Source organism: Hyaena hyaena, unplaced genomic scaffold, assembly GCF_003009895.1.
Source record: "Hyaena hyaena isolate Hyena2069 unplaced genomic scaffold, ASM300989v1 scaffold_314, whole genome shotgun sequence".
NCBI classification, from domain to species: domain Eukaryota; kingdom Metazoa; phylum Chordata; class Mammalia; order Carnivora; family Hyaenidae; genus Hyaena; species Hyaena hyaena.
The window spans coordinates 83,582-103,434 of NW_024080947.1; the positions used below are offsets into that span (position 1 = coordinate 83,582).

General features: G+C 34.8%; 1 protein-coding gene across 1 annotated transcript in view; it reads right to left on the reverse strand.

The window, feature by feature from the left end:
• The window catches only part of CCDC7 (coiled-coil domain containing 7), a 118,212-nt gene that overhangs the window by 53,574 nt on the left and 44,785 nt on the right, over positions 1 to 19,853 (reverse strand). The window contains exons 10-12 of the mRNA XM_039248651.1: positions 13,143 to 13,218; positions 4,481 to 4,511; positions 3,717 to 3,806 (exon numbers count right to left, since the gene is read on the reverse strand). Of these exons, the coding sequence (XP_039104582.1) occupies positions 3,717 to 3,806; positions 4,481 to 4,511; positions 13,143 to 13,218 (197 nt within the window). The remainder of the gene's footprint in view (positions 1 to 3,716; positions 3,807 to 4,480; positions 4,512 to 13,142; positions 13,219 to 19,853) is intronic.

Here is a 19,853-nt window from a genome sequence, read left to right on the forward strand (position 1 = left end):
AAATACATGGAAGCAACGAAAATGAAAATACAACAGTCCAAAACCTCTGGGATGTAGCAAAGGTACTCATAAGAAGGGAGTATATAGCAATACAGGCCTTACTTAAAAAGCAAGAAAAGTCTCAAACACACAATCTAACCTTACACCTAAAGAAGCTGGAAAAGGAACAGCAAATAAAGCCTAAAACAAACAGAAAAAGGGAAATAATAAAGATTAGAGCAGAAATAAATGAAATATAAATTAAAAAATTAAAACAGATCAACAAAACTAGGAGTTGGTTCTTTGAAAGAATTAACAAAATCAATAAACCCCTAGGCAGACTTACAAAAATAGAGAGAGAAGGGGAGGGAAAGAGAGAGGAGCTAAATAAACAAGACCTTGAATGAAAGAGAAATCACAACCAAACACCACAGAAACACAAACAATGATAAAAGACTATGAAAAATTATATGCCAACAAATTAGGCAATCTGGAAGAAATGGTTAAAATTTCTAGAAACATATAAACTACCAAAACTGAAAAAGGAAGAAATATAAAATTTGGAAAGACCTATAGCCAGCAAAGAAATTGAACTAGTAATCAAGACTCTCCCAACAAACAAGAGTCCGGGACTGGATGGCTTCTCAGGGAAATTCTATCAAACATTTAAAGAGTTAATACCTATTTTTCTCAAACTGTTCCAAAAAATAGAAATGGAAGGAAAACTTCCAAACTCATTCTATTAGGCCAGGATTACTTTGATTCCAAAACCATGCAAAGACTAAAAAGGAAAATAACAGGCCAATATCCCTGCTGAACACGGATGCAAAAATTCTTAAGAAGATACTAGTAAATCGAATCCAATGGCACATAAAAAGAATCATTCACCATGATCAAGTGGGATTTATTCCTAGGCTGCACAGCTGGTTCAATATTTGTAAATCAATCAACATGATACATCACATTAATAAAAGAAAGGATAAGAACCATATAATCTTCTCAATAGATGCATAAAAAGCATTTGACAACATAAAGAATCTATTCTTGAAAAAGCCCTCAAGAAAGTAGGGATAGAAGGAACATACTTCAACGTCATAAAGGCCATCTATGAAAGACCCACTGCTAATATCGTCAAATGGAGGAAAAATGAGAGCTTTCTCCCTGAGATCAGGAACATGACATGGAGGTCCACTCTCACCACTGTTCAACTTAGTACTGGATGTCTTAGCCTCATTTTCATAAAGAAAAAAAAGGCATCCAAATTGGCTAGGAATAAGTCAAACTTCTACTCTTTGTAGATGACATGATACTCTATATAGAAAACCCAAAAGATTCCACCAAAAGGCTGCCAGCTCTGATAAATGAATTCAGCAAAGTCTCAGGTTACAAAATTAATGTAGAGAAATCAGTTGCACTTCTATACACCAATAATGAAGTAACAGAAAGAGAAATCAAGAAATTGATCTCATTTACAATTGCACCAAAAACCATAAGTTACCTATGAATAAACCTAAACAAAGAAGTAAGAGATCTGTACTCTGAAAATGAAGGAACATTTGTGAAAATAACTGAAGACACAAAGAAATGGAAAAATATTACATGCTATGGATTGGAAGAACAAACATCGTTAAAATGTCCATACTACCCAAAGCAATCTACACATTTAATGCATTCCCTATCAAAATACCAACAGGAGTTTTCACAGAGCTAAAACAAACAATTCTAAAATTTGTATGGAACCACAAAAGACCCCAACCAGCCAAAGTAATGTTGGAAAAAAAAAGAAGAAGAAGAAGAAAAAAAAGAAAAAATCAAAGCAGGAGGCATCACATCACAATTCCAGACTTAAAGCTGTACTACAAAGCTGTAATCAGAACCCAGGAATGGACCCACAATGTATGGTCAACTGATCTTTGACAAGGCAGAAAAAAATACCCAATGGAAAAAAAGACAGTCTCTTCAACAAATAGCATTGGGAAAACTGGACAGTGACATGCTGAAGAATGAAACCAGAACACTTTCTTACACTATACACAAAAATAAATTCAAAATGGATGAAAGATATGAGCCATAAAACTATCAAAATCTTGGAGGAAACACAGTCAGCAACCTCTCTGACCTCACCGATTGTAACATCTTAGTAGACATCTCCTGAAGCAATGGAAACAAAAAAATAAACTACTGGGACTTCACCAAGATAAAAAGCTTCTGCATGGTGATGGAAACAATCAACAAAACTAAAAGGCAACTTACAGAATGGAACAAAATATTTGCAAATGACATATCTGATAAAGCTTCGTATCCAAAATCTATAAAACTTATAAAACTCAACATCCAAAATAAACAAGTAATCCAGTTAAAATATGGGCAGAAGACATAAATAGACATTTTCCAAAGAAGATATCCAGTTGGCCAACAGACACATAGAAAGATGCTCAATATCCCTCATCATCAGGGAAATACAAATCAAACTACAATGAGGTACCACCTCATACTGTCAGAATGGCCAAAATTAACAACATAAGAAACAACAGGTGTTGGGGAGGATGCAGAGACAGGGGAACACTCTTGCATTGTTGCAAGAATGGGAATGCCAACTGGAGCAGCCGCTCTGGAAAACAGTGTGGAAGTTACTCAGAAAGTTAAAAACAGAACTACCCTATGATCCAGTATTTTCACTACTTGGTATTTATCCAAAGAATATAAAAATACTAATCCAAACGGATACATGCACCTCTACTATCAACCAATAGTCAAATTATGGAAAGAGCACAAATGTCCACTGACTGATAAATGGATAAGGAACATATGGTGTATACATATATACATAGTGCAATATTACTCAGCCATTAAAAAAGAATGAATTCTTGCCATTTGCAACAACATGGATGGAGCTAGCAAATAAGTCAGCCAGAGAAAGGCGTATACCATATGATTTCACTCATATGTGGAACTTAAGAAACAAAACAAAGGATCATAGGATTAAAAAAGAGGAAAACTAGGGCGCCTGGTGGCTCAGTCGGTTAAGCATCCGACTTCGGCTCAGGTCATGATCTCACGTTTCTGTGGGTTCGAGCCCCGCGTCGGGCTCTGTGCTGACAGCCAGCTCAGAGCCTGGAGCCTGCTTCAGAATCTGTGTCTCCCTCTCTCTATGACCCTCCCCTGCTCAAGCTGTCTCTCTCTCTCTCTCTCAGGAAGAAATGAAAACATTAAAAAATTTTAAAAAAAAAAGAGGAAAACTAAGAAACAGACTCAACTATAAAGAACAAATTGATGGTTACCAGAGAAGAGGTGGTTGTACGATGGGTTAAATAGGTGAAGAGGATTAAGGAGTGCATTAGTGATCAGCACCAGGTGTTGCATGTAAGGGTTAAAGCACTACATTGTACACCTGAACTAATGTTACAATTTATGTTAACTAACTGGTATTTTTAAAAAAACCTTTAAAAAATAAAATATATTTAAAAACATAATTTGTTGATATTTTAATAAATAAATATTTGGTCTAGAAATGTCTTGTGGAATGTTTTGTCTGTTTTTCATAGTATCTTTTTGGTTTTAATAGCTAATATGGTAATTTAGAAAATAGCATTATTTTATTTTTAAAGCATAGCTGTTACCTATAATTAATATCAAAAATGTATTGTAAAATATTTAAATATAGACTTGATTTCTAACCTGAAATAATAAGGTTTTTTAGTCATTCTGCCATTTTCAGACACTAAAATTGAACTAACCTCTGTATTCTTCAACTTCTGGAGTTCATTTTCCAGCACTGACTTCTCCTCTAGTAACTCTTCAAAATTACTTTGCATTTGTTTGTATTTCTAAAAACAAATAGTATAATTTTAGTAATAATGAAAATTATATGGGGTGCCTGGGTGGCTCAGTAGGTTGAGCCTCAGACTGCAGCTCAGGTCATGCATGATTTCACTTGCTCCTGAGATTGAGCCCCATGTTGGACTCTGAGCTGACAGTGCAGAGCCTGCTTTGGATTCGCTGTCTCTCTCTCTCTCTTTCTCTGACTGACACTGACTCTCTCTCTCTCTCTCTTTCCCCCCTCCTCAAAAATAAATAAATAAATTTTTTTTAAAAAAGAAAATCATACATTTCAATATAGAGAAGCTATTTGGGCATTTAATTATTAAAGTAAAAAAGTCTTCATGAATTCATGAAATAATGAACCATTGGTATTAACCAGCATAATGAACTATAATTGGGGCTGAAAGAGGCAAAGGAGCTAGAAATAATAATAAATGGAAATGTAGAAGCCCATGGGCTATTATAGTTCAATATTTTAGAAGTGAAGTGTTTTTGAGGGACAATAAAGTCTAGTAAAATAAAAAAAAGACAAAGCTTTCCAGCTCATTTATGCATAGAAATTTCTTGAATAAACTGAGGAAATACTATTTATTGAAGATTTTGCATCCTGACAATTTCTAGACTCTACTAACATTATCACAGGCAAAGTGCAATTTCAAACTGAGACTGCTATACTTACATCCTCTAACAAATTCTGATCATTCATAGTTCTGAAAAACAACCAAAAATATATGTAATGTATTATTTTACATTCATATGTTTATTTATGTAACATACTTATATAGTTTCTTTTGAAAACACTTAAAATAACACAAATGAAATTAGAATATAGTTTTACTATTATTCCAAAAATCCAGTGCTCTCTTTACGGAGATATTATTATATTGCTGTGTATTTTTTCAGAACCTGTTCAATACATTTACATATACTACATGTACCTATTCAACTCTATAATTTTTGTTAGTGGGTTGGGTGACTGCATTTTTTCTTCATGTAAGTGATATCAATGTATATATTGTCCTAAACTTATTATTTTCATTTAACACAATGTGTGAGATCTATTTATACTGGTAAACACAGATCTATCTCACTCATTTTAAGTATCACTTCTTATACCATAGCAGGATTTGGCAAATTTCTCTATAAGGAGCCAGATAGTAAATATTTTAGACTTTGCAGGCCAGACGAACTGTCACCACTACCTAATTCTGCAAAAGCAGGTATAGATGATAAGCAAATTAGAGGGCTTGGCTAGATTTGACTCATGGGCTGCAGTTTGCCAAAAACTGTTCCAAGGTATGGGTAAACTATAGATTTTTATTTTGGACAAATGAGTTATTATTATCCAAAATTTTTTAAGCTTTAGGATATAATTAACATACCATACAATTCACTCATTTAAACTATACAACTCACTTGTTTTTAATATATTCACCAAGTTGAGCAACTATTACCACTATTTAATTTTAGAATATTTTGATTACCCCAAAAGAAACCCTGTACCAATTAGCAGACACTCCCCATTCTTCCCAGCACTTCCCCTAACCCTGATAGGTACTAATCTATTTTCTGTCTCAATAGATTTGCCTATTCTGGATATTTTATATGAATAAAATTATATGTGATCTTTTGAAACTGGTTTCTTACACTTAGTGTACCGTTTTCAAGGTTCATCCATGTTATAGCATATATCAGTACTACATTCCTTTGTATTGCCAGATATTATTCCATTATACCAATGTACACATTTTATTTATCCATAATCTATATAGGTATTTAGATTGCTTACACTTTGGGCTATTGTGAATAATACTATTCTGAATATCCATTTACAAGTTTTTGCTTGTACATATGTTTTCAATTTCTCAGGTATGAACGTAGGAATAGAATTTCTGGGTCATATATTGACACTGTATTTAATATTTTAAGCAAACGATAAACTGGTTTCCATAGCAGACACACCACTCAATTCCTACCAGCAACGTATAAGGGTCCCAATTTCTCTAAATTCTTGTCAACAATTGTTATTGTTATCTTTTTTATTATGGCCATCACTGTAGTTTTTATTTGAAATTTCCTAATGACTAATGATGTTCAGTATCATTTCATGTGCTTCTCGGCCATTAGTATATCTTGCTTCAGAAAATGTCTTTTCAGATTATTTGTCCATTTTTATTTTATTTTTTTTAATGTTTTATTTATTTCTAGGAGAGAGAAAGAGACAGTGTGAGCAGGGGAGGGTCAGAGAGAGAGGGAGTCACAGACTGAAACAGGCTCCAGGCTCCGAGCTGGCAGTCAGCACAGAGCCCAACGCAGGGCTCGAACCCACGAACCGCGAGATCATGACCTAAGCGAAAGTCGGACGCTTAACCGACTAAGCCACCCAGGCGCCCCTATTTGTCCATTTTTAAATTGAGTTATTTATCTTTTTATTATTGAGGTATAAGAATTTTTTGTATATTCTGGATACAAGTCCCTTAGCAGATATATGATTTGTGAATAGTTTTCAAATTTATGTGTTATCTTTTCACACACTTAATGTATAATTTGCAGTACAAATGTTTTTAATTTTATGAAAGTCAACTTATCTATTTTCTTCTCTTTCGTTGCTTATGCTTTTGGTGTCTTATTTAAAAAACCATTACCTTACTCAACGTCACAAAAATTTATTTTTATATTTCTTCTAAAAGGCTCAGTTGTCCAAGTACCAATTATTAAAAAGACTATTCTTTCCACAAATGATATATCCAATAAAGGATATCCAAAAAATATAAAAATTTATACAAGTCAACACGCAAAAAAAAAATACAAACTGATTTTAAAATGTGCTAAGGACACGAATAGACATTTTTTCCAAAGACATACACATGGAAAACTGACACATGAAAAGATGTTCAATATCACTAATCATCAGGTAAATGTAAATCAAAACCACAATAAAATATCACCTCGCATCTGTTAGCATGGCTAAAATAAAAACCACAAGAAATAACAAGTGTTGGTGAGTATGTAGAGAAAAAGAAACCCTTGTGCGCTTTTGGTGGGATGCAAGCTATGCAACCACTGTGGAAAACAGTATGGAAATTCCCCAAAAAATTAAAAATAGAGCTATCTTACAATCCAGTAACCACACTACTGGGTATTTAACCAAAGAATACACAATTGTGTATTAAATTGAAAAGATAAAAAAGATAGATGCAGCCCTATATTTATTTTAGCATTATTTACAATAGCCAAACTATGGAAGCAGCAAAGTCTTTATCAATAGATAAATTGATAAAGAAGACATTTGTATATGTGCATATACACACTTGCAGTGGATTATTCAGCCATATGAAGAATGAAATCCTGCCATTTGCAACAACATAAATACAGACAGTACAGTGTTAAGTGAAAGAAGTCAGAAAAAGACAGATACGATATGATTTCATTCATATACGGAAGTTAAGAAACAAAACAAATGTACAAAGGAAAAAAAGAGAAAGAAACAAATGAAGAAACAGACTCCTAAATATAGAGAATAAACTGGTGGTTACCAAAGGGGAGGTGAGTGGGTAAATGGATGAAATAAAGGGGATTAAGAGTATACCAAGTAATGTATAGAATTACTGAATTCTATTCTGTAATGATATTATATACCTGAAACTAATATAACATTATATTTTTATTATACTTGAGTAAAAATTTAAAATATTTTTTAAAAATATTAAAAATCAATTGACTATAAAAATAAGAGTTTATTTCTGGACATTCAAGTTTATTCCATTGATGTATATAGGTATAACCTTGTGCCTGTACCACATTGTCTTGATTCCTACAGCCCTGTATTAAGTTTTAAAATTAGTTAAATGTGAGTCCTCCAACTTTGTTCTTCTTAAGATTCCTTTGGCTATTCTGGATTCCTTGTATGTCCACATGAATTTTAGGATCAGCTTGTCAGTTCATGAAATAATAAAGTTGGAATTTTGACAGAGATTGCATTGAATCTCTGGATCAGTTTGGGGAGCACTGCCATTTTAAGATTATTAAGTCTAACAGTCCATGAAAATGGAACGTCTATACGTTTAATTAGGTCTTCTTTAAGTTCTTTCAATGATGCTTTGTAGTTTTCAGTGCACCAGTCTTATACTTCTTTTGTTAAATTCATTCTTGTTGTCTTTGGTGGTATTTTAAATTGATTTTTTTTTTTTAATTTCACTTTTGGAATGTTCATCACTAGTGTATTAGATTCCTGGGCCTGCTGTAACAAAGTATCACAATCTGGGTAACTCAAAACAACAAAAACTTTATGCTCTCACAGTTCTGGAGACAACAAATCTAAAACTCAGTTGTCAGGGCCATGCTCCTTCTAAAACCTCTAGACAAGAAAGCTTGTTTGCCTCTTCCAGCTCCTCGTGGTCCTGGTATTCTCTGGATTGTAGTAGCATAAATCCAACCTCTGGCTCATAACTTCTTCTTTCTTTCTATAGTGTCTTCTCCAAGTATTACAAGGATACCAGTCATATTGGAATAAAGGCCATCCCACCCCAGTATGACCTCATCTTAACTAATTACATCTACAATGACCCTATTTAAAAATAAATTCAGGGGCTCCTGGGTGGCTCAGTCAGTTGAGCATCTTACTCTTAGTTTCAGCTCAGGTCGCAGTCTCCTGGTTCATGAGTTTGAGCTCCACATCAGGATCCATGCTTGCAGTATGTAGAGGCTGCTTGAGATTCTCTATCTCCCTCTCTCTCTGCCCCTCCCCTGCTAATTCTCTCTCTCTCTCAAAGTAAATAAGTAAACTTAAGAAAATAAAAATAAATTCAATATGAGGTACTGAGTGTTAGAGCTTCAACATAACTTTTGGGGAGGGAAGAATTCAACCCATAACGGTTATTATATAGAAATACAATTGATTTTTATTTATGAATACTGTATATTACAAATGATGAATTCATTTATTTCTTCAAATTGTTTTTAGCAGATCCCTCAAGATTTTCTATACACAAGATCATGACATCTACAAAAAAAGGTAGTTTTACTTCCTTCCCAATATGAACACCTTTCATTTCTTGCCTTCTCCAATTGCACCGGCTAGAACTTGTACTACAATGATAACTAGATGTGGTGAGAATGTCTTGTCTTTTTCCTGATTTTAGAAAGAATTTATTAAGTCCTTCACCATTAAATACAGCGTTAGCTTTGGAGTTTGGTAGTAGTTAGCCTTGATCAGATTAAGGAAGTTCCCTTCTGTTCCTAGTTTGTGAAGTATTCTTATCATGAAATGCTTGGATAGTGTCAAATGCGTTTACTTTGTCTAGTAAGCTGATCATGTGATCTTTTTTCTCCTTCATCAATCAGTATTGTGTACTACATTAGTTGATATTTGCATTTAAAACCAACCTTGCCTTCTGGGATAAACTCCACTTGCTTGTGATATGTAATCCATTTTATGTATCACTGGATTCAATTTATTGGTATTTTGCTGAGGATTTTGGCATTAATATTCACAACATACTGCTCTACAGTTTTCTTGTGATATTATTATCTGATTTTGATGTTAGAGTAATACTCCAGTAATTAAAATATAGAAATATTCTTGTCTCACAAAATGAGTTAAGTGTTAACTCCTCTTCTCCTTTTTGGAAAGGCTTGTGAAGAGATGGTATTAATTCTTCTTTAAATATTTGATAGAATTCACCACTGAAGCCCTCTGGCCTGAACATTTCTTTTTTTTAAATGTTTTTTATTTATTTCTGAGAGAGAGAGAGAGACAGCATGAGTAGGGGAGACTCAGAGAGAGAGGGAGACACAGAATCCAAAACAGGCACCAGGCCCTGAGCTAGCCGTCAGCACAGAGCCCGACGCAGGGCTTGCACCCACGAACCGTGAGATCATGACCTAAGCAGAAACCAGAGTCCAATGTTTAACTGACTGAGCCACTCCAGACACCCCTGCTTTGCCTATTTTGAGGGTTGTTTGCCTTTTTTAGGAATGATATATTCCTATTATCACTTCATTCTATTGTATATATACAAATATATTTCATAGTTCACTGCTTATCTTTTAACTTTAATTCACCTTTGAATTAGATGTTTTTAATTTTGGTAGAGTCAAATGCCTTCCCTGTATGTATGGGTTTTTTTCTTACATTTAGGTCTGTAATAAACATTAGATTTAGTTTCCTGAATGTGTAAAGAAAGAAACTGTCATTATGTTTTGGCCAAATGGATACTTTTACCTTGCCAGTGCCCTACCAATCCATTATGACTCCTCTTCCATTGATATAACTATAACTATCTGTGATACATGTTACTGGGCTACAGCTTGAAAAGCAAGACAGTTTACTACCTTTACTTCTGATCCCTATGTCTCCTTAGGGGAAAAAAAAATGCCTCATGATGGATTTCTTAATAGGCCTAGTTCCCTTCAGGACTGCACATGATCCTAGTGATGGACAATGTTCTCACCAAAGTTGACATCCATCCACAACACTGGACAGCAGCTCCCAGCACTCTGTTCACCAAAGAGGTATTATGCCTTCACAAACCATCCTATAATCCAATCTCTAACTGGAGTCTCAGTTTATCCCATAATTTAAGAAGGAACTTTTCAAGGTCCACTGAATCTATGCTTGCTTTTCCATTTCCCAATATTCACAGACCAACACTTAGACAGTGCACTGACCAGACCCTGAAGAATAAGTCTATTAGCTTCTCAAAAGACCAGGATAATTGTCCTGTTATGTTAGTGTATAATTCATCCACAATAACAAAATACAATCCTTTTTCCTATGTTATCCTATATTAATATGGCTATCATCCCACTGTATCTGCTCACCACTAAGCACCTCAGTAGACCCCCTTCCTTTTTCTGGTAACTACCCTTATATACCCCTCTGAATCCATGTAATTTCTGAGAGAGCTCAGATGACTATAGTCTTTAACTACAGTTGATTGGTCAGTTCAGAAATGGGCACCTGTCGCCGGGTGCAGAGGCGACGCCTGCAGTCCCAGCTACTTGGGAGGCTGAGGCAGAAGGATCGCTTGAGCCCAGGAGTTCTGGGCTGTAGTGCGCCATGCCGATCGGGTGTCACACTAAGTTCGGCATCAATATGGTGACCTCCCGGGAGAGGGGGACCACCAGGTTGCCTAAGGAGGGGTGAATCGGCCCAGGTCGGAAACGGAGCAGGTCAAAACGCCCATGCTGATCAGAAATGGGCACCTGTCTCTAAGTTGCACCAATGATTTTATCACCTACAACTTTTAGATTTGGAAAATCCAAATACTATCCTTCAGACTGACTGAAACTGAAAGACTAAACCTTAAGAATTTCCAGTAATCATGGATTCTCACCTATAGGCAAAAAATAAACAAAAGAGAAACTAGAAGGAAAGAAGAGATCTGCAATAGAAGAAAATGAAGCTCATGTAAAAAGGAAAAAAAAAAAAACAGTATATTGAGTGTTTTGAGTTCTGGTTTATAACTGTTTCTGAGATTAAGCCATAGTGTTGTTTAGTTTCAATAAAATGCCCAGAATCTTCATAATAAAATCTATCTTTTGCTCAGACTAATTTGAGTTGGGATTTTGTCCCAAGCACTCAGTCACATGGTAGAAGTTCAATAAACAGAGAATATTCTATAAGTTTTAGTATAGTTTTAGCTTTAATGACTTCAGAAGTATAAATGCTACAGACTTACAAAAAAATAAAACTTTGAAAGTCTAGTTATTTTTATTTCCTTAATATACTTAGTTTTGTGAACTTTGAACCATAAATTAATTTGTTGCAGTCCCTCTGAATATGGAAAATGCTGACCTAAACAAAAAACTTTAACTGAAAAAAAGTTTTAAATTATTATTTAGAATTTTTAAATAAGTGCAAAAGAAATGTATTCAAATTTTGAAATGTTTTTTGAACAGTTGAATAATTATAGTTCTGAAGTTATTAAAGTTTAAAACTATGCTATGACTTTTGCCACATCCTATATTTAACAGAATTTTCAAGGATATGACTGTAACAAGTTGTTAAAGAAAGCATCCACAGAGACCCTAAGCTCTCAGTAATAGTAATAGGTGAGGGAGATGACCATTTGCACTTAAATAAGTTGGCAGGCAAGAAAGTGCACTAAAACCTTTCACCGATATAAACAATATAACAGGGCCAGTAAAGAAAATTTAGAAAGGGTATTTCTCTGCAGGTAGCTATTGGGTGTCTTGAGCCATAACCAAACCCTTAAGGAAGAGGAGAATATGCTTCCCCTGACCTCAAGCTAGTGAGAGGCACTTCAAGAATGCTTAGAAAATTTGGAATGCGTTATCTGTAGTTATGGAAAAGAAGGCAGTGACAGTCAAGTAAGACTCTTCCTGCATACATTAACTTTATTTCCTCCCTTCCCAAACACGTGGAGAACAGACTACAACTAGTTAGTCAAAAAGGACGTAATGAAAGAGAAAAGTTAATCATAACCCCCAGCAAGCACCAGCGGGGATACTGGGTGAGGGGAAAGGGAAAGAAGTCTTAACTTTGAATAAAAATTAAACTACTGACTGTAATATTTGGCAGTGAATTTTAATTCCCCAATTTGTACAGTGCCTGGAAATTAAGCAATTATTATCTAGAAGTTATCAAAAAAAATCGTAGTCCTACCTCAGTTTTTATCCAGGAATAGGAGGAAAATCAACCCCAACTAGCAAATATAAATAAATCCAAAGTGTCCAAAAAAAGTTCCTTTGTGATTTCATTCTATAAGACATGCTTTTTCAACAGACCGATTTTGTAACTAATATAATCTTAGCCACCTGAAAGAACTTTGGTAATCCACAGTGACTATTTCTGATTCCTCATATACATGAAATCATATAACCTTGTCTTCTTGTGACTGGATTATTTTACTAAGTATAATATCCTCAAGGTTCATTCGTGTTGTACTATATGTCAGGATTTCTTTCCTTTTTAAGACTAAATAATACTTCATTTTATGTATGTATCACATTTCCTTTATCTCTGTTGGACACTTGGGTTGCTTCCACCCTTTGCTATTGTAAATAATGCTATAGTAAACATGGGTGTATAAATATCTTTGAGACCCTGATTTCAATTTTGCAGGGTATATATCCAGAAGGGAAACTACTGGATCATACGGTAACTGTATTTTAATTTTTTTAGGAAACTTACATACTGATTTCTATCATGGCTGTACAATTTAACATTCTACCTGATCATTATTTAAAAACTTTAAATTATACATATCAAAAAATTAATATAAGAACACCAAACTTTTTTAACAGTCTTATGTTTTCTTTAAACAAATGTATACTCATTTTCCTAATTATGAAAAGGAGTTATTTTAAAAGCTTACCTCTCTAACATAAGTGACTGTTTTTCAAACATTTTCAATATGGCATTCAATCGATTAGTCAGTGAATAAGCAATTTCTATTGTGGAAAAAAAAGGGGTAACATTTAAAGGCATTACAAATTACTGAAGTTATACCTCTAGGCTGATATAACTCACTCCTATACATGTGAAAACTAGATAAACATGAAGACACAGTAAAGTCACATGAGTACCCAAAGAACAAAATGCTTATGATAAAAATAGTTACCATTTTATTAAATACCCAGTATGTCACTGTTCTACTTTTAATTCTCTTAATCTTCAAAATAACCAAAAAAGAAAATATTCTTACATTTTCAAATAATTAAATTGAGTCTCAGAGAGATTAAATCTATGATTAAAACTTTGCACCTAGTAAATGACAAAACTGTATTGAGGTCAATATGTGTGTGACCTCCTTATAACATTGCATATAAAAGGACTCTAAGATGCTAAAAGAAAACTGCACTGGTTGCTGGTGCTAAATCAATAAGGTCTATGGGAAGACCCTAACAAGCCTGTTATGTTTTCCACCTGAATCAAATACCCCAAAAGGTTAACTAAAATACTCTTAAAAGGAAACCAGCATAATGAGAATCCATAATAATCAATGAACTCTCAGGACAATAACACAAGATTCTTCAATCTTGTAACTAAAAGTATAGGAGAGAAGACCGTTCCTTCATTGAGTTTGCTTCCAGATAAACCTAATGTAAAATATATAAGGATGTTAAATAATATGAAGGCATTTCACAGTTCCTATCAATTATATTTCTATATTATAGAGAAATATATGTTTAGGAGCTGAGAAGAGAAAGGAGGAGGATAGAAATCAGCTGAGTCTTACAGAAAGGACAGACTTTAATTAGAAAGAAGACAGGCAAACATCAGAAGTAAAGACAGGAAAGGTAGAAATGTGCTACATATATCATGGGAACCAACTAAGTAAAGTATATAAAGAAAAGAAGTAAGGGTCACCTGGGTGGTTCAGTTGGTTGAGCTACCGACTTTGGTTCAGGTCATGATCTCACGGCTGGTGGGTTCCAGTCCTGCATCAGGCTCTGTGCTGACAGCTAGCTCAGAGCCTGGAGGCTGCTTCAGATTCTGTATTTCCCCCTCTCTCTGACCCTCCCCTGCTCATGCTGTCTCTCTCTCCCTCTCAGAAATAAATTAAAAAAAAAAAAATTTTTTTAAAAAGAAGTTAACCAGAAGCTGCTTTAGAAGGGTCAGTACTCCTTAAACATTCAAAGGGTATACTGAAAGAAGTTAACTTTAGAAGAATCAAATTTAGAATTCTTTTATAGGCAAGGGAGAATAATTTAAAACGTTTGCATAAAATATTATACCATATCACTTTTTAAAGTTTATTTATTTATTTTGAGAGACAGAGTGTGCGCACATATGCAAGCAGGGAAGGGGCAGAGAGAGGGACAGAGAGAATCCCAAACAGGCTCCACACTGTCAGCACAGAGCCAGGCACAGGGCTGAAACCCATGAACCATGAGATCATGACCTGAGCCAAAATCAAGAGTTGAATGCTCAACCGACTGAACCACCCAGGTGCCCTTACCGCGTACTTTTTAAGATTAATTTGATAACAGCATAGGTTGTGATGTAAAATTATGCCCTGGATAGGGCAAAGGATTACAAAGAACATGAACTGTTATTTCTGTCACAATTTGAAAGTACACTTTACAAGACAGAGAAAAGGCCTTGCTATGGGCCAATATTTATCTGTTGAAACTCTGATCTACAATACGATGAGAGATGGGGCCTCTGAGAAGTAATTAAATCAGTAGGCATATGAGATTCTTCCATCATTTGAGGGATACAGAAAGAAAAGAGCCACTGCAAACCAGGAAGAAGGCTTTCACCAGAACTCAACCATACTGGAACACTGATCTCAGACTTCTCAGCCTTCAGGATCATGAGAAATAAATTTCTATTGTTTATGCCACCCAATCTGTGGAATTTTGTTAGAGCATCCCAAACTAACACAGGCCCCCAAATCAACCAATTGTTCTTTCTAAAGTTATTATTATGAATACTTTGAAAACCAAAAAAAAAAAATCAAGAAACCCATTTCTTTTTTAGATTTTTCTATTTTTAAGTAATCCCTACATGCAATGTGGGGCTCAGAATCACAACCCCAAGATCAGAAGTTGCATGCTGTATTGACTGAGCCAGCCTGTCACCCCCATTTCTTAGTCTTACTGAAATGTTCTGGTGAAGATCCTCTTCCTGAGTAGAGTATGCTAGTTAACAAGGTGGCCTATGAAGTAAGATTGAAGTAGCTAAAATGGTAAAGGGAGATTTAGCTGCATATTGTGGAGGAAGACCTCTTTTATCCCTTTTATAAAAGCTGTAGTATTTCATTAATAAATTGATAAAAATTATTAATATTTAATGCATATCACTTATCAATGGATAGTTTTATTCTTCTTTAGAAGAGTTCTCAGAGACAGCTAGCATCTAGGATTCATGTTCCATACATGGGTTACAAAAATGCGATAAAAATGTACATTAAAACGCTCTTATCTTATATCCCCTAATTCTCAAGTCAAATGTCTTTAAGACTTTATGTTATTTTTTTTAAAAAGCTATTCTCTTTTTTAAAAAGTTTTTAAAAATATTTATTCTAAATTTTAAAAAGTTATTCTATTTTAAAGCCATTATTATGAATGGACCATAATTCACTTAGCCAGTCCTAAAAATGCATGTTTTTCCATGTTTATGTTTATATAAATATGCTAATAGTAGTTATTCCCTGTAGAACAGAAATATAGAAATTACCTATATGAACATCTATGGGAGAATTATAAATTAAGACATAACCGTAAAATAGAACGCTATGCTGCTGGTAGGAATGCAAACTGGTGCAGCCACTCTGGAAAACAGTTTGGTTTTTTTTTGTTTGTTTATTTTTAAATATTTTTATTTATTTATTTATTTATTTTTATTTCTAGGAGAGAGAGAGAGAGACAGCGCGAGCAGGGGAGGGTCAGAGAGAGAAGGAGTCACAGACTGAAACAGGCTCCAGGCTCCGAGCTGGCAGTCAGCACAGAGCCCGACGCGGGGCTCGAACCCACGAACCGCGAGATCATGACCTAAGCGAAAGTCGGACGCTTAACCGACTAAGCCACCCAGGCGCCCCTGGAAAACAGTTTGGAGCTTCCTCAAAAAGTTAAAAATAAAACTACCTTATGACCCAGCAACTGTACTATTAGGTATTGATCCAAAGGAACCAAAAATTCTGATTTGAAGGAGCACATGCACTCATAGCAGCACTATCAGAAATAGCCAAAGTACAGGAAGAGCCCAAATGTCCATGAACTGATGAGTGGATAAAGAAAATGTGGTGTGTGTGTGTGTGTGTGTGTGTGTGTGTGTGTGTGTATTATGGAATATATGTATGGAATATATATAGTAATATATATGCACATGGAATATCTGAAATATATATATGGAATATTCCTCAGTGATCAAAAAGAATTAAATCTTGCCATTTACAACAACGTGGCTAGAACTAGAGGGTATTATGCTAAGCAAGTAAGTTTGAGAAAGACAAATATCATATAATTTCACTCACATGTGGAATTTAAGAAACAAAGCAGATGAACATTGGGGAAGGGAAGGAAAAATAGGATACAAAAAGAGGGAGCCAAAGTAAGAGGCTCTTAAATACAGAGAACAAACTGGGGATTGCTGGAGGAGAGTTGGGTGGGGTTACGGTCTAAATGGGTGATGGGCATTAAGGAGAGCACTTGGTGGGATAAGCAAAGGGTATTATATATAAGTGATGAATCACCAAATTCTATTCTTCAAATCACCATTACATTACAGGTTAACTAACTTGGATTTTAATTAAAAAAACAGTAATAGCTATAAAAAAATTGAATGCTAAATGGCCATTAAAATGCTTACACATCATGCCAGTATCTCTGTTGAGACAAATTCCTAAAACTAAAGGTGTAGGTTGTTAAGGTATGCACATTTCTATTTTTATAGATAATACCATAGTGAGCTCCATAAATTTGAGAACAATTTTCATTCAAACCAACAAAGTATGGCAGAGTTTTTCTCCACACTGTCACCAACACTAGTTGTTACTAATGTTTAACTTCAATATGTCTTATAAGTAAAAACTTTTTATCATTATTTTAATTTTCATCTCTGTGATCACTAGTCAAGGTTCATTTCATTTATTTTTGGACATTTTTATTTTTTCCTCTGTGAAATGCCTGTTCATATGTCTGTTCCTTTTCCTCCTGAATTGTTTGCCTTTTTATTATTCATTTGTAGGAGCCAATTAATATTAGCATATAATGCACAACAAATATCTTCTAGTCTTCTATTGTTTACTTAGTGATATTTATAGATTATTTCAAATGTACAGAATTTTGACATAGTCAAATATATTGATTTTTTTGTTTTATAAAAGTTCCTGGGCTTTACTTCATTCTTTAAACATCTCAATATAAATTAATCCCCTTAGTATTATTTTATATTTTATAGTCATGCTTATTGAGTCATACATAAAAACACATTTACAGTTTAACAAATAATTACAAAGCAAGTATCCACCTAACCACCAATCAAGATCAACACCTGGTTACCTGGGATTGCCAATATCCTAGAAACTATATGCCTCTCCCCATTCACAACCCTCTCCTTCAAACTATTATCCTGAGCTTTTTCCCCTCATATTTATATGTTTTCTACCTTTGTTAATATCCTTAATCAACATATTTTCCCAGCTTTTACTTTAATACAAATGAAAGCACTCCCTGTATTTATGACTTACTTCTTTCCATTAATATCACATTTGAAAAGTTAATGGTATTCTGAGTAGCTATTTCAAATTTTTTCATTATAGTATTTTCCACAGCATAAATAGACCACAATTTGTTTATCCACTACACTCTATAAATATATAGGATCTTCAATTTGGGGGGCTGTTAAAGAAAACAAAACAAAAAAAAAACACTTGGCATGATAATTCTTTTACATGTATCAAAATGACAGAGTAGGAGACCCAGCTTCCACAAAGACCAACCATTAAAAAGTTGTCTATGAATGAAAACAAGTCAGGGAAAGTTCCAGAGTCTACTTAAAAAACTTCAGCCACACATTGAAATAAAAAACTTGAGAATAACTGCTTTAAAATGAGAGGAAGAAAAGCTAGCTTCTTTTTGCCTATATCATCCTATCCCCCAAGCCAGCATTACTTAGCACCAAAATGGAACTCCCCAGCTAGAAAGAGTTCCCCTGGTGTGTAAAAACAAGAGTTGGGTGAGCATTTCCTCCACCCCATAAAGGGTCTACTTAGGTTACACCCCACACAGAGACAGGTTAAGCTGGGACATATAAATATGGCTAGGAACAAGGGAAAAGAGCAGGTGCTACCAATAAAAGCCACAGATGTGAATCACTGTAGTTCCCTATGACCTGCTCCACAGATGACCACAGCAGCTTTCATCACCAAAGAAACCAATGGTCAGCACAGTCACTGAGAACACCCTGCAAGTTTCACTGGGTTTTGTCCCACAGGTATTTGCAATGGCTAATGTCTTTCCCCAATCCCCACCACACACACACTACCACCACCACTGGATCCCAAGATTGTGTGCCTATGAGAGTGCAAAACACCAGCCTAGATCCCTGTAGTTGATATCCACCACCATGCACTCATTAAGGTGTAGATCTTCCAGTTGTACATCTTCCAGCTCAACCCATCACCAGCCTCTACTGTCATGCACATGCCCAGAGGGAGACTATGCAGTCACTATGCAAAGCACTTCCAATAGCCAGATCCTCACAGCTGTTTGCAGGTCTCTGCAGAACAGGCTCTGTCTTCTGTCACTATCCTGCACCACTGCATTCACCTGTAGCTAGACGCTACAAACTATGCACCCACACACACCTGGTAAGTTCTACTTACTGAAAACTCCATGTTTTCTCAACTTATCTGTAATGCCACCTCTGTCATATATCACATACCTTAATACATAGGTCTGGTTTGGGGCTTCAATGCTATTGAGTTGGCTTACTTGTCTTTCTTTACTCTGTCTTAACTATTGTAGATTTAAAGTAAGCCTTCCATCTCGGAAAAATATTTTTCAAATTTCATTTTTACCAGCATCCAAAAAGACGAAACTCCTACAGATAAATTTAATAAAACATTGCAAGAACTTTTCTCTAAAAACTGTAAAACATTACAAAAACACATAAATAAAGACCTAAAATGATACATAAACTAGTTTCATGTAATGTAAACATCACCAAGTTAAGAAATCAAATGTTCAATTCTGAATTTGTTTCTGTTTATGGTGTGAGAGAGTGGTCCAGTTTCATTCTTTGCATGTTGCTGTCCAGTTTTCCCAACACCATTTGTTGAAGAGAATGTCTTTTTTTCCATTGGATATTCTTCCCTGCTTTGTCAAACTCAGTTGACCATAGAGTTGTGGACTCATTTCTAGGGTTTCTATTCTGTTCCATTGACCTATGTGTCTATTTTTGTGACAGTAGCATACAGTCTTGATCACTACAGCTTTGTAATATAATTTGAAGCCTAGAATTGTGATGCCTCAAGCTTTGCTTTTCTTTTTCAAGATTGTTTTAGCTATCTTTGTGGTTCCATACAAATATGTTCATCTGTTAAGTTTCTTAAATTTCACATATAAGTGAAATCATA